At 44.2% G+C, this 15,759-nt stretch overlaps 1 protein-coding gene and 1 long non-coding RNA gene across 4 annotated transcripts in view; one reads left to right on the forward strand and one right to left on the reverse strand.

Annotated features, from left to right (window-relative positions):
• The window catches only part of KHDRBS1 (KH RNA binding domain containing, signal transduction associated 1), a 32,616-nt gene extending 19,854 nt beyond the window's left edge, over positions 1-12,762 (reverse strand). For all 3 annotated transcript variants that reach the window (XR_009759231.1, XM_061598051.1, XM_061598050.1), the window contains exons 1-2: positions 12,024-12,762; positions 1,495-1,619 (exon numbers count right to left, since the gene is read on the reverse strand). Coding sequence is in view for 2 of the 3 variants with exons in the window: in XM_061598051.1 (XP_061454035.1) it covers positions 1,495-1,619; positions 12,024-12,747 (849 nt within the window). In the remaining variant the exon portion in view is untranslated. The remainder of the gene's footprint in view (positions 1-1,494; positions 1,620-12,023) is intronic.
• Positions 12,763-13,307: 545 nt separating this feature from the next.
• Positions 13,308-14,249, forward strand: LOC133371005 (uncharacterized). The gene is made up of 3 exons (XR_009759232.1): positions 13,308-13,380; positions 13,499-13,565; positions 13,899-14,249. It is a non-coding gene; the product is annotated as an uncharacterized LOC133371005 (long non-coding RNA).
• Positions 14,250-15,759: the final 1,510 nt, after the last annotated feature.

Below are 15,759 nucleotides of genomic sequence, written 5' to 3' on the forward strand. Positions count from 1 at the left end.
GCTCAGTGTAGAAGCTGGCCTGGGCAGTGCCTGTTTGCGACCGACCCAGTTCTGGAAAGGTGCGCCTTTTGTGAGTTGCCTCTCTCCAAAGCATGTGCCCTTGCTACTCCTGCTTCTGCCCTCTGAACTGTCACTCCCTCGGCCAGAGCGCAGGCACCTCCATTATCTTTTCCTCTTCTGCTCCTCTAATATTTCTGTTTGGATACGATCGTCTCAAGGTGAGTATGGTGAAGACTGCGCTTCTCATTCGTCCCAAGCCCTCCTCTCCTTGTACTCTCTCCTTCTGCACTGACAGTGATGTCATTCATCCTGTAGAATAGGCATGAAGCTTGGCTTCATCGTTGGCTTCGCTCTTTCCTTTGTTCTTCTCCAAGCTCAACCTGTCACCAACTTTGTTATTATGCTGCAGAAATACTGCCCTTCCTCCCTGTCCAGTGGGGAAAAAACTGGTCCTTGCCCCAGTCATCTCTGTCCCTAACGAGATGTCTGCTAACTTCTCTTTGCCACTCTTCTGTTCTCTCACCTAACCTCTATCCAGCAATCCGCTATTAAAATCACTCACCCCTCTTGTTGTTCTGGTCGTGTGCCACCTCTACTCAAATCCCAATACTGACTTCCTGTCCTCTCCTGGCCCCAGCAGAAGCTTCTCCTCCTTACCCTCAAATCTCCCATGGCCACACTGAGCCACTTGAAGGCCATCTGCTCCCTCAGGGATTTGACCTCTTCTCCCTTGCAGCCCCGGATGCTTGAAACTGCCTCTCAGATCACCTACACCAGGAGCAGCTAACCCTTTTTTGGGCCAAGGGCCCCATGGATGCAGCATGAGCAAATGGGCATGGCCAAAGCTTAAGTGTTAAAATCATTTTTAAAGGACACATGAGGGGAGGGTCTTGGGAGAGGGTCACAAAAGGTTTTGGATAGTAGGGAACCTGTGGGAGTGCTCAGTAAATGTTTAGTTTTTTGTTTTTTTAAATTGATAAATTACGGGGTACCATAAAAGCTTTTTAAAAAATGCCCCCACCTGCAAAGTTTGGCTTCATAATGGAGGACTCATAGGATCAGTAAAGACAGGTCTGAGGAGTGATTTGAAGGAAGAGAAAGACGTAGTGTGGTATGGGTCAGGTTTCTTTCTCTTCCTTTAAATCCCTCCTCAACTCAACCTTTTTTGTGAAGCCATTGGTACAACCCTCTTGTTTCCATGCATTACTACGTATCTGTAATGTTTATCTCTGTCTCCACATCCTTTTTTTGTCTTTTTCTCTCTATGGAAAATTTATTTTAAGGATTTCAGGGCAGGGCAATAAAAAAAGTTTCAAATACAAAATATGTTTCACAAACACAAAGGAGATACAGCAGAAATGCTTTGGAAATATTCCACAACGGCAATAAATGCATTGGCAGAAGACAAGACAGCACAAAGCAAACAACTGTTGCTAGCAGAACATGACATAAGCATCCATTTACAGACGTTATGAGACATTTATTGGCCTTCACCTTGGGGTACTGCTTGACAGGGATTAGAACTCGTTCCTTCAGCTTCATGTTCTTATGGGAAAACAAGTCCAGATAGGTCTCTTCCTCGTCTTTCTTTGATTCACCTTTCTGAATTTTGTCAATTTCTAAACAAGACAGAACATACTTCAATTGAGATAGCATTTTAAACTTTTTTTTTTTACCACAACAGCATGTACATGGCATGTGTACAAGGGGACAGAATAAATGGTGCCAAGAAGCAGCCTGTCTAGAGTCACACACCCTTTATACTTTGACTAACGTCCTGTGAAAATGAGCACCAAACTTACTTTTTTGCAATCCAGCAAACAGGCTTACCAAATAAATAAACTTCATTTTCCTATGTTAGCCAAGTATTTCTAACTAAATGAAGGGGCAGGAACTGTTGTAAAGTTTTGCTGCTTTGTGGCTTTTCTTATTTGCCTCCAGGAACCTTTTACAAGCCTGCTTTCCAGCATCCTATTATATTTCATCAAGGCAGCAGCCAGTTTAAAAGTATTTAGTTTTACACTTGAGCCATTCCCATTTCTAGGAACTGGTATCTATTCACATTTTGCCATTTGCAGATCAAGGCAGGCGTACTCACACTAGGACCCCCAATTCTGAGCCTATCTTGTCTGCTGCAATGGATACTAGAAAACTTTCTAGTGCAAGATCCTCGAGAAATTCTTGACACTGTTTTTACGAGGTAATTTCTTAATAGGATGATCCCTTCCAGCTCTGCCTGTGACATCAAGTATTTGGGGATGTGTGCACTGGCACTAAAAGTAAACCCAAGAATGTAACTGGCAACCTTGCAATTTGCAAGTGACACAGCTGGGCTGCTTTCCAACTTCCAACGCCTTCCCTCTGCTGGGTTGGATGAAACATAAGAACTGCAAGATGCTAGTACTACTTTCTGGGGCAGGCCTTTTCCAACCACAGTGCGATGTTTTTTTGAGGATGCAAAAAGGAGAGCACACAAGTCACAGAAGCTCTAAGAGTTTACGCAGGTAGGTCCAACAAGGATCAATACAATCCTTTGGATCGGATACAATATGCCCATACCAATTCAAAAGCAACTTTCAAATTAAAAATACAGAAATTAATCAGCAGGTCTTGTTGGAGGTTTTTTTGCCTCTTTTAAATGACCTTGAACAGCCCTTCCACCCGATTTCAGGCTCTTTGAATATTAAATTGATTTTCATAGAACTTGCTGAAGCATGCTCAATTTTTCCTTTTTTTTCTTTTGCACCCAGAACAACCACAAGCTGTTAAACATTGCTAAGAGAATTACTCAAGCACAGAAACCAATTTCTTCTGTTAAGAGCTACATTTTAGAAAAAGATTGCCTTCTCCAGGAGGAGCAGGATTTTATGCATCAGTGTACACAGCAAGAAAAATTCTATTTTAAGTAGTCTTGCTGCAGCATTCTGACCAGAATACACTACGAGTGAGTTAGGCTGTCTACTGAAGGAATGATAGCTGATCTTGTTAACAGCCTCTATACCTGGGTAGGGGGCAACACAAGATTGCAACCAGCATCTTACTTGCTCACATACATGCATAGGCAGGCATGGGCAACCTCCTCACAGACAGAACCAAGTGCCTTTTGTTCCTCACCAAACTTGCTTGCTTCACCCAAGGTGTTAAGATTCCAGAAAGGTGCGGGTGGATATTCTCTGATGCTGCTTTTACTTTTCTAGGCCAAGAGGCTATACATTAAGGCTTGGTGCTGCTGCTGCAGCTAACGAAAACACTGCTGAACCTGCCAGGAAGGCACCAGGAACTTCTCAAGGGCTCAGGACCAATGAAATGAGAGTAACTAGTTCCACATGCTCAAAGGACTATAGTGGCACCTGAAATTGCGGTTTGCAGGCGCGTCACTTTTTTCTATGAAAAGGGCTTTTACGTAGAAAAGAGTTTGCATATTGTTTAGGATCTTCACACACACCTGTTCCTGTGCATATAGCTTTACCAGTGCTGAAAGGATGCACACATCTGAACAGACTTGTGTGATAATCACACATAGAGATGTAAAATTTCTGGAAATTTTGAAGCCATGGAGAAAAAAGTTTTTTTCCATTTTTATTCAGACAAAAAAGGATTTTTTGGGAAAAATTTAAAAAAATGCAATATTGGCACTTTTTACAGACTGAAAGTCACTTTGTTACATCGAATATAATTATATACAAGTTTGTTTGGCATAAAATTATCACATTTAGTATAAAAGTACATTTTATTCAAACAATTATTACAAATTGAATTTACTTCTTAAAATTTTTACTTTTTTTGTAACAAGTGGATCTACAAGATCCTGAACTGTAAGAAACACCTAAACTGTAAGGAACCTCTTTCGTTTTGCCAGTTTATGAGGAGCAGGAAAAAAAGAATTTAACAAAACAGAAGAAACCACCAACATTAATAACAAAGAAAATTATTTATGTCTGCGTTAGTCCTCCAGTGTCAAGCAGACATAAAGCATCCATTCCCATAAAAAGAACTGAGAAAAGGGGGGGCAAGATTAAATGATTATTCATCATGCTAAAATAAAACATTCCATAATCCATTTTTCTTCATGTTTTCAATTTTTCAAAAAAGAAAAAAGAAAAAAAAAGACTACAAAAACAAAAAAGGCTTCAGGGATAAAAAGGTTTTTTCCCGAATTTTCCCAGTTTTTTCCCCGGGCCTTCACATCTCTAATTACACACAAGGGTCTACACAATTTGCAAACCTTTTCCTATAGGAAAATAATTTCTGTGAATAAAGCTTGTCAGGTACGAACTAGAGCTTGGAAGTAATTAGTTACAAGTAACAAATTACTTGTAATTTATTACTTTCTTGAGGAACGAGTAGGTAATTCCTTTACCTTTTAATTGTAATAGAACTAGGAGTAATTTTATTACTTTTGTGGAGTAATTGTAATGTTTCCAGCATTACTTTTGGGCATTACTTGGGGGAAGGGGAGCAAGGGAAGTCTTCTGTTCCTCTGATTTGTGGATGAAAATCAAGTGCCTCAAACTGGGCTTCTGTGCAGCGTCGCTCTTCCCTCGTGCTCTGTGGGTGGGTAGGAGGCGACGAGGGAGGAGGTGGAGAGTGAGATGGGGTGGAGAAAACAATTGTTTAAAAAAATGGGAAAAGGGAGCTGGAGGGCAAGAACATGGATAAAGGAGGAGGCAGCAGAATGGAGATAAAGAACTGTGGAGGTAAAAGACGTATGTGCGTGCGTGCGTGCGTGAATATGAATACTGTGTCTACACTTGGGACACAAAGTGGCCTCTACCACCCTCTGTCTGTGTGTTTATTTTTAATGTTGTTTTAGGCTACTTAGATGTGCAACAGCCAAAGCCAGCACCTTGTAGGCAGTTTTTTTAAAAAAGTAACTGAAATGTAAATATAGTGATTACTTTTGAGAAAAAGCGAAATAATCAGTTACTTTCATAGCAACTGCAATAATTACTACTTTGGGGGCCATGTAATTGTAACTGTAATTTATTACTTTTTAAAAGTAATATTCCAAGCTCTGGTCTGAACCAGAAATCAGTAACAATTAAGAACTATTTGAAGAGTATTTGCCTTTTAAGTGAAGTCAAAATATTAATAAAAATATGGTACCTCCATTAGTTTCCAATTACTAAACACAAATGTTAGCCTAGTATTCAATTTAACGCACAGAACTAAAACATTGGAGATACATTTGCCACCTGGACAAATGGATTTTTACTCTTACCTTTTTTTTTAAAGCCAATATCCTGCCTGTAGCCTGTTTAGCAGAAGTAATACAATATTCAACACAGTAGGGGCCTGCTTTTCAGCGTTCTGCTAATACGGCAGTGCCAGCAGGGAAATCAGCTGTAGCAAGGTGGCTGGAGCTCCCCGTGCTCCAGCTAAACGTGTGCTCCAGCTGATCAGCTGTAACGCGCAATCATCTGTAACCGGGGGAGCTCGCGCGCTACAGCCGATCGCTGTCAGCTAGAGCACGGCGGCTGGAATACCATAGGGCCCCACTTTCCGACAGTTTTCACTTTTCAGCAGGGGGCTGGAATGTAACCTGCCGTATGAGTCGGGCCCTACTGTATTACATTTCAACTCCTACTCACACACCCAGCACTTTGCTAAATGAGGACAGAACACCATTCTCTGTGCATGAATTAACAAGGTTATACTTCACTTACATGGCTCCACCAAGAGAATTCCGAAGATGCACTGGAGAAGGGACAGTGCAAGAAGGTAGTGCTAACGAAAGAATTAAAAGCTATATGCTAGACTGGACAATTCTAAAAGCCAGTCTTGAATAATTTCAAGGAAGTACAATTGGTTTAAGTAAAATATACTGGGAGCAATTCAGGCAGAAATACTGTAGACCTACTGATCTCTAACATTTTGTTTATTGTTTTATAAATATTATTGTGGGCTTGTTGTAACCTTCTTGTGGATGCAATTTAGTATAAAATAAAGTGTCAAATCTTCCTGCTGGAGCTGCGACACAGAGAACTCTGCACTGCACTGATGCCAATTGGCTTCTTTGGTATGACCACTCAGAATGTCCAGTTATGTCTCAACGAACTTAAAAGAACTCAACTGTAACTTTTGTGAGGGAAGGCAAAGTTGTCATCTAGGCTGGGGCCAGGACCTTGGCCAGTGAGGATAAGGACTAAGAAAAGTCCCTGGGATACAAGGAAGACAAGGGACAAGGAACCCAGAGGCAAGGAGGGTGAAGGAAGAGAGCACCGAATTGGGAAAGAGGAATCCAGTATGGAAAAATAGATGAAGAACAAGATTTGAGGAAAAGGGCAGAGGGGACAGAGCTGAAGCACAAGGGGGCTCTGAAGAAACTTCACTCTGTATAGAGAGGGGGTGTATGCTAGGGAGAGGAAGAGCAGAGGAGGCTGGCCAAGAGGCAGGATGGCTAAAAAATACGACAAAGCAGACAGCAGTGATGTGGAGTAGAAAAACACCCAGCGCTTTATTTTTTTGCAGAAAATGTTTTGCAAGTCCATTAGTAACAAGGAATAGAAGCCAACTGCAGATACAGTATTAGGAAAGCTTGGCAGTTTCAGAGTTTTTAGCTTTGTTTACTAAACACAAGTTAAATAAACATGCTAAATTATTCTTTGGACATCAGTATTTTTTCTGATGCAAATTACTCGTACTCACTACATAGAAGTCCCAGAGATAACAGGGGCTGTACATCTTGGGCATGTTGATGAGAGAGAGGCTAGGAGGCATAGGCCTAAAGCAGGGCTCCATAACTTTTCAGGCCTCCGGTCTTTTTAGGACCATGGACAAACCGGGAAATGTTGTGGGGACCACCACAAAATGGCTGCCATAGGGAATTCATCAAGTCACAAAATGGCTGACATGGGGGCATGGCCAGTCACATCTAGTAAATGTATTTTACATCAATCACCCCAACCACTATCAAATTTAAATTGGTATTTATAGACAGCATAGTAAAAACCACATATCTTGTGCTATTCAGCACTACCATGGCACAAGAACACAAGGATCCAAGGCATGGGTTTCCATGAAATTATAATAGACGCTAACAAAACCACCATTTATTTAAGGTGGGGGAAGAACTTGTCTTTTTATTGTGATGTTGGATTATCATTTTAAGAATTTTGTCCTCCACCCCCTAGTCACACTGCTCTCCTCCCCTGCCTGGGGCCCTTGAGACTTACCTGTTGTCTGCAGCATCTCTCATTAAAAGCTGCTTTCTGTGCTTGGGAGCCTGGCTCCAATTTCATCCTTAACAATGACATAGAGCCAATGGGTATAGTGGGCAGAGCCATCACTCCATTCTCACTTTGATGTAAAGACTGAGATTGGTATAAAGGGAAGTGAGGAGTGGAGTGCAGAGGCTTCATGGGTGTTATAGAGGTTTCTTCTTGGGGCTGCCACCTTAGAGACATATGGTCTAAAGCAGGAGTGGGCAACATTTTTCTCTATCAAGAGCTGCATTCCCTCAGGGATAATCTGTTGGGGACCACATGCGGGCAGCCAATCATGGGCAGAACCAGAGATAAAAGCTTTCTGAATTAACTGAATCTGGAATAAAATTCACCTTGTTTCAATTTTCACCTCAGATTAGAATTCATGATCACTCTGCTGGGTGTGATAGAAGTCATCTCAAGTGAGTATACAGATAATTTTTTTTAGTACAATTCCTTTCTGACTTTAGTGTGCCACACACACACACACACACACACACACACACACACACACACACACACACACACACACACACACACACACACACACACACACACACACACACACACACACACACACACACACACACACACACACACACACACACACACACACACACACACACACACACACACACACACACACACACACACACACACACACACACACACACACACACACACACACACACACACACACACACACACACACACACACACACACACACACACACACACACACACACACACACACACACACACACACACACACACACACACACACACACACACGAGTCTACTGACTTGTTCGCAGACAGCCGGTAGGAGACTTTTGCTCCCAAGCCAGACAACCAGAAAAAAATAAAAACAAAAAGCACCCGTCATTTAATTTTATTTAAAATACTGCCCTTTCCAATTCCAAGCCACGAAAAATAAGAAGGAAGCAAACAGGAAGGAATTCTCAAGGGATTGAAGAATGGGGCAGCATGAAATGAAGTAGGGGGGCTCATGCAGCTCCTGGACTGCAGGTTGCCCACCTACGATCGGAAGCCTGCCAGTGGCACCTTCGTCCACCACTGGGCCTTGTGACCAGCTGACCCAATGGGGTACCAAGGGCCAAGAAACAGCTGGTGGCAGGAAGGTGACTTTCATGTATTGATTTGAACTCTCCAGCTAATTATCTGGCTGTAAGTCTCATATATTTGCTCATGTATTATGCAACTAAACTCTCTCAAGAATTTTGGGGCCAGTGATATAGAAAAATATAACAAATCTTGTGATTAATGAATGAGCTACATACCTAGCAGAGTCTAGAAGGCTCTTCTGAAGCTTGTACCTAATATATGAAGGTTTTTACAGACTGAACATTGTCAGAAGAATTTACTGTTTCAAGTGTCTGACTCTACTCTCATATTAAGATTCTTTACTGATAGAATCAATATACTTATAGTGTATATGTTGTGTAACAATACAGCATAAAGCTTCTTGGTTGTAGAAGAATAAAGCAAGGAACAAGCCTGCCATCCTCTAAGTTTAAACAAGACCATCTCTGAACTGTTTAAAAAAAAGTCAATTTTTTTTTTGCCTTAACTACATGATCTCTGCTTTACAAGGTTGATCAAGAACCCTCCCCACTTTAGCCACTAGTCAAAATGTTTGCATTCCCCTTTGTTCTAAATCCTGACTAGTTATTTCCAGGCACTTGGGCTCACTTGATATCAGAAAAGCCTGAAAGCACAGCAGCTGCGCTGTGGTGATAGGGCTATAGCAGGCGATTAGACACTGTCAAGATGGGGAAGGAGGGTGCTAGTGAGACAAAGGCTGCCATTTCCACTCTATTTAGTTTCAGTGGAAGCATGAAACAAGGACTAACACAGAAATGCATAGTAATCAATGAGATGACAAAGCCCTCTGCCTGAGCAAGAGGCGAGATACACAGAAAGCCCTGTTTGAAAACTCCTCCTAGAATAAAACATAAAAGAACAATCACAATACTTTTTTTTGGGGGGGGGGAGATTCTGGGGTCTAATTCTTTAAGTCCACCTCTGATAACTGATTCAGATGGCATTTCTGTACCCACTATCATCCCATAAAAGCTAACGGTGCCAATAATATAATTCATCTGAACTAGAACTATTGCTACTATAGACTTTGCTGGGCAAAAAAATGATAAAAAGCTCCAGCCTGCCCAAAGCAAACACCACCAGACACTTACTCTCAAAGGGAAATAAACTGCCTATGAAAACACAAAAAAATTAAGAAAGGAACCCTCCCTAGCTTCAAGTCATGCATATGAACAATTTCCACCCAAGTAGATACTTGGCCTCTAATTACACAGAGAACAAACACAAAGGGGGAAGTGCAATAGCTCAGTGGTAGATCACACATGCTCAGGTTGAATCCCCACCATCTCCAGGTAGGGTGGGGAAAGTCCCCTCTGAAACTCTGGAAAGCTGCTGCTAGTCAGTGTAGACAATATTGAGCTAATTAGGCCAATGGTCTGGCTCAGTGTAAGGCAACCTCCAAAGTTCCCAAAACAAGAGGATGGCAGAGAATTTACAGCCAGCCAACCACCAACCTGGTACCCTCCAGATGTCTGTGCTGGGGCTGAATGAAGCTATAGTCCAAAACGCCTCATGGACATTAGTTTGGGGGAAGGCTAGCCTAATGTAAGGAACCAACAGTGTTCCTCCTCTACACATCCCTCAATATTTACAGAAACACAGAGGCAGCTTCAGTTCCTAAACTCTTTACTGTAGAAGTGGGAAAATAGGAAGTAAAAAGCATTTTGAAGGAGGCTAAAGTGCACTGTCCATACTAGGGTAATCAGATGTAAAGAGATGTAGGAGACTTTCAGCAGTTATCTCTTCAGCATGTCAAGTCACTAAACTTGAAGGATGAGAAAAGCTACACCTGCCAATATATCTTCTACATTATTTTTAGAAGTACAGGAGCTCTGAACTATATTTCCACCTTAGTGATCGCCCTTAGTAGTTCTCATCCTCAGTTTTGCAAACACTTTCCTTTCCTTTCTTACAGCCATTTATAAGGATAAACAGATTCTGGATTTGGTCCCATGAAAGATCACAAGCCTCAAACTCCATCTTAAGAAACTTTTAACGTTACCCTTCTCCATACCATCAAAGGCTCACAAGTATGTGCTCCAAGGGTGGAAAACTCCACGCTTGTATATGGCCACTTGCCTATGGAAAATAAGAATTGCCACCAGCAACCAAACAAGAAAGATCCTCTGAACTAGAAGAGCTGTATCTGTCTCCCATTCCATTCTTCAAGCCATCAATGTGCCACAATGAGCAGTGCAAACGTATGTAGGCAGATGGGTTACATGTGGCTGGGGCTTTATTTGGAATGCAAAAGGAGCCCTGTTTTCCAACATGACCATTAACACAAGGTTATAAACAGGGGAGAGAGAAGACAATTAATTTGTTCATCCACTTGGTGTATAAATAATTTTGAATTCTCCCATCCCGTTAAGTCTGATTTATAGACTAGATCAGCACCTGATTAGGTTCTAACCCAGAAAAGCTTGTGCTAGAAGAAAAATCTATTAAGTGCACATATGGTTTTTTAACGCATCTGTACCTTTAATTACATTCAAAAGTGTTCGATTAAAAACATGAAGCATTGTTGTTTATTAAATTTATATGCCGCCCTTCCTCCCAAAAGAGCCCAAGGCGGGATGAAACAAGCACATAGATCACACACATCATGGGTCTGCAGCATCCCATAAATTAGCAAGAATCAAGGTGGGCTTTTAATAACAAAAACCACAGGTGCAACTTTCACTTCAAATACAAGAGTTTTTAGCGGAATTAGGCCTCAGCTATCTACAGAAAGGAAACCAAACTGAAGACCCACCTGCACTCACCAGGAAGCCTAGGCTCCTACTGACCTCCTACTGGGAGAACTGCCTACTGTCACCCTGGGCTCCTTCTGGGAGAAAGAGTAGGATATAAATCTAATAAATAGATAGATAGGCTGGGCTGGAGTTCCCTACTGAGTATACCGTTTGTAACAGGCTTGTTTATTTGCCATTGTGTAATGTGTGAAAAAAAATTTCATAGCAACAGATACTGGCTAAATTAGTGGGATGATTTGGAACGTTTCTGTTCCTTGGGGAAGCGAAAGTTGTTAATCTGGCTGGGATTTAGCCTTTACGTTTTCAGACTACCAACTGATCACCCTTGGGGCTCACAGCAGTGTTCGTCTGGATGGGCCCGTTCCCTACCGGTTTGGGGAAAATACAGGCGATGAAGCGCTCCGTGTGTGCGTGCGTTTGGATTTCATTGACGCTCCTCCGTTCTCCCTCCCCCCCGAGCAGTGACTACAGCGCTAGGACGCAACAACACCAGTCCCAGCGCGCCTGAAGGCGGCCCAGCGGCCTCTCCCCTCCCCAACGCACTCTTCCCCGTCTTGGGGAATTTAACTGAAGCCACGTTTTATTTTGTTTTTTGCTAGGGAAGGCAAAATTGTCAATCGGGCTGGGATTTGGCCCTTACAGCGTCAGAGTAAAAGGGCCGGCATGGGATTTGCTGCAGAGCGCAGCGTTCGCCTGCCTGGGCCCTGCCGCTCTCACCTCTTCTAAAGAGCCCGTTCTCTACCGTTTTGGGGAGAAATGCGGGCGACGGGGCGCGTACAGATTTCACCGAGGCCTCTCCGTTCCTCCCCCCTCCCCCCAGCAGCGGCTATAGCGCAAGGCACATCAGCAGTGGCGGGGGGGCGCGCCTGAAGGCGGCCCGGCAGCCCCTTCCCCCATCACCGCTCCCCTCCCCCTCCAGCACGCGGCAGGGAAGTTACCCGCTTGCAGCAGCTGCATGGCGTGGGTGAAAGAAGGGTCCAGGCTGTCCTTCTCGGCCATGAGTTCGGGCAGGTACTTGTTCTCGGGCTCGGCTTTAGCCGCGGACCCAGCGCCGGGCAGCAGAGGAGTAGGGGCGGCGCTGGGGGCCGGCGGGGCCGAGCCGGTGGCCGAGAGCGGCAGGAGGGGCGGCGGCTGAGGCCCGCGCGCCCCTCCGCCGCCCCGTGGCGGCCTCCGCGGGGAGGGCGCGGCCTGAGGCGACTGAAGGCGGCCTGGAGGAGCCGCCGGGCCCGGAGCCCTGCCCAGCCGGGCGGCGGCGAGGTCCTCGCGGCGCTGCATCCGCGGCCGAAGGAGCGGCAAAGGCGCGCGAGGAAACAGGGTTGCCACGCCGACTGGACGCCGGGGCCGCCGAGGCAGGAGATGAAGGGGGCTCGGAGCGGAACGCCTCGTGCTCTTCTTCGCTTTCCGCCTTCGGCCTTCTTTTCTCTTTCTCTCTGCCTCGCGCCCAACCACAGCCACCGCCGCCAACCGTTTCTCGACCCAACGTACCACTGCGCCTGCGCAGGCCTCTCGGGACCACCAACAGCGCACGCGCCAGCCTAATGCCGCTTCGCTGCGAACAAAAAAAAACCGTGGCGCCGGGATGAGCTGCGCAGGCGCAGCATTCCATTGAAGGTAGCGCCCCTTCTTGCTTTTCCGTTCGCCAGGCGCACACGTGCCGCGCATGCGTTTTAGGAAGAAAAAGGGGACGCATACACGTCGCAGTCCATGCACTCTTCTTGGACTGCGCGTAGAGAGAAAACTGGTAGAACACTCTTTCCATTGGGCTGAAAGTGGAGGTTCCTGGTCCCTTTAGAATCGAAAAGTGTTATTCATAGATCCGATATGATTTGAGTCTTTAAAACTTGCCCCAGTTAGTGCCGATATTAACAGTCCGTTATCTCCTTTTGCACGTTGGAGGGGCGATCATGAGTTCCTTATTACAGTCTTGCAGTGTGGTCCCATGTAAAAATGGCCTGTTCAGATGGGGACAGAGGCCGAATTTGCTGCTAAAATCCTGTACAAAACGCACAGCCTGGTTGCAAAAAGACCAGTGTGTTTAATTTGCTCACTCGAATATCCTGCTACCCCAAATTCAGGACTCGAGAGTTGCATGCAGAGTCCTCGCGCGCCCTTGCCTCACGTGCGGGCGCGGTGGGCTTCTAAGAGCGCAGTCCTAAGCTCCAATAAACTTGTTCAGATTCAGAACCAAGAAGACTTTTTGTTTTGTTTTCGCTGCATCAGACCAACACTGGAAAAAGTCCTGTGCATATTTACTTAGGAGCAAGTTCCATTGCGTTTAGCGGGGTTTGCTCCCAAGTAAGCCTCCGTAGCGTTGCAGCCCTAAAAATGTTTAAAAACTCATGGCACAATTCTTGTAGTTTTTCGTCCTGCTGCCTAATCGAAGCTATAAATCGTGTGTTTCTCTGTGTTCTAGGGATGCCTCTTTTCCTCACGTTTCCATCCATGGCTATTAAGATGAGCCCGGAAGCTGTGCTCTATGGGTGAGTCTCTCGTTATGAGTCTAATCACCATGAGAAGCCGCCCCGCCGAGGACGAAGCTAAAGGGACTAGAGCGCGCACGCACGCTCTTATGGCGAAGCATGGACAATGCATAGGCCCCGCGCGCGCGACTCACAGAGGGCGCGGGCACGCGCGGGCAGAATCCTCCACCCACCTCCATAACAATGTTCTTGGAAGTTTACAGAAAGAACATTTAAGTAATAATTTTTGGAGTAGTTGGTATGTCATAATCATATGCCTGTTGATGAATGCAAATATATTTAATACCAATATTTAATCTCTCATGTATTCATTCCTCCCCCCATCTCCTGCAGCACCCCTATGAAGACAACTTTAAAAACAAGCAAAACATCATGGACATTCTAATCTTGCTAAAAAAAGACATGTTATAATTGTCAGTGTGATACATTCTGAATAAGGAAATGAAAACAAGCATACATTAATAATTAAAACAACATACACAATGAATAAAAAACAAAATAAATGAGAGTTTTCATGAGGGAGGAAGAGGCAGCACCTTTGCCCTTGCCAAAATAACCTAGCAATGGATTTGATCCCAGAATACACTTTGGGTTTATTCCTTTTTTCACAAGCCAACTTGGAGGGTATGTGTGGATTAAGAGTTGCCAGGTGCAGGGCCTGAGACTGATCCTGTATCTTTAGGAGAAGAGGATACAGAAGACCTCTTGGAGGCTGGGCCTGGCAACCAAGAGGTCTTCTGCATCTTTAAAAGTTGTGCAGGGGGAAGGGAGAATTCCACCTTGTTGCAAGAACACCTGCACTTGGCTGACTTTCTCTTCTCCTAAAGATACGGGATCAGTCTCAGGCCCTGAGCCTGGCAACCCTAGCTTGGATCTTTGCTGGCAATTAATACTTGTTTTCTTTACGTTTCCTGTATTATTGTGTTGGTTTTATTGTAATTTTGACATTGTGCTGTACACCATTTTGATTTTTGAATGAAAAGCAGTATAAAAGTATTGTTGCACGCCACCCCAATCTCTGAGCGGTGAGATTTCCAGGGGTCCCTGTGCTCGCCCTGCGTTTGGTTTCCCTGGGAAGAAGGTCGGCAGAGACTGTGGTGTCTTTATGAAATATGGTTTATTTATTTACACACATTCCAACCTGAGCTTAGGATGGAGGGATTCAAAGCATCAGCAGTCCAATATCCAGCTTTTCCATCAGGGTTACAGGAGGCATCCTAAAGCCATGGTGCAGAGAGCCAGTCTCTGGGCCTGCCTCCAGTTCCCAGCCTTTCTCCCACACACTGAAAACACAAGCCTCTCCATGGCCCCAGAAAGGGGGGGGGAGGCTCTCCTGAAGAGTTTCAATGACAAAAGGATCTCCCAGACCCATTCACCAATTGATGGGCACCTGATAGACCCATTAACCCACCTGGACACACTATTAGCTTAACAAAGACACTCATCTTACCAGCAAAGTGAGTTTCTCATCCCAGGCGCAGGATTCCAAATCAGAGGCTGGAAGGGGACTCATAGGAATTACCCATCTCAACCCCCCAAACTCACAACACTATATTTAAATAACAAACCCAGGAATTAAATTATTGCAGCAGCCCTGATGATCTAGACACAATAGTCTTTGGAAAAGGATCACACCATATATGGGGAAATAGCCAATAATAAGGTGTTTTACCCTAGATGATCAGATGCATTTTATGTCCTCCTACTTCTTTCTGATCAAAATACTTTTATCACCTCCAGTGCTGCCAAATTTTGTGTTGTAGCGATCAAAATTCGCCACGAACTGACTCTAGCCACCTTGTAATTCCTGGTTTTGTTTTGTTTTTTGGATTTTATAACTATGTCTTTGACAATTCTACTTTATAGTATTGTGTTTTAACAATTTTGTCTGATTACCTCATGTTGGTCGTTGACTGTAACAATAAAGATTATTATTAAACCTGAAGTCTATCATTGTATTCAGAATCACTAATATGCTCAGTGATCCCATTCCAAAAAGAATAAACGCACATGACCATAACATATGCACAAAATGTGCATTAAATATGAAGCATATCTGATTGATGGGCAATTTGGCCTCCAACATGACCGGTGCTAGCCAGGCCTGCAAAAGGTGAGTGAGGTGTTGTTCCCCCCCATTCCCAGTGGTGAAGCTTGATATCTCATCTTATTTCCCAGTCCTGTACTCTGTGCT

The sequence above is a fragment of the Rhineura floridana genome, chromosome 15 (assembly GCF_030035675.1).
Source record: "Rhineura floridana isolate rRhiFlo1 chromosome 15, rRhiFlo1.hap2, whole genome shotgun sequence".
NCBI classification, from domain to species: Eukaryota; Metazoa; Chordata; class Lepidosauria; order Squamata; family Rhineuridae; genus Rhineura; species Rhineura floridana.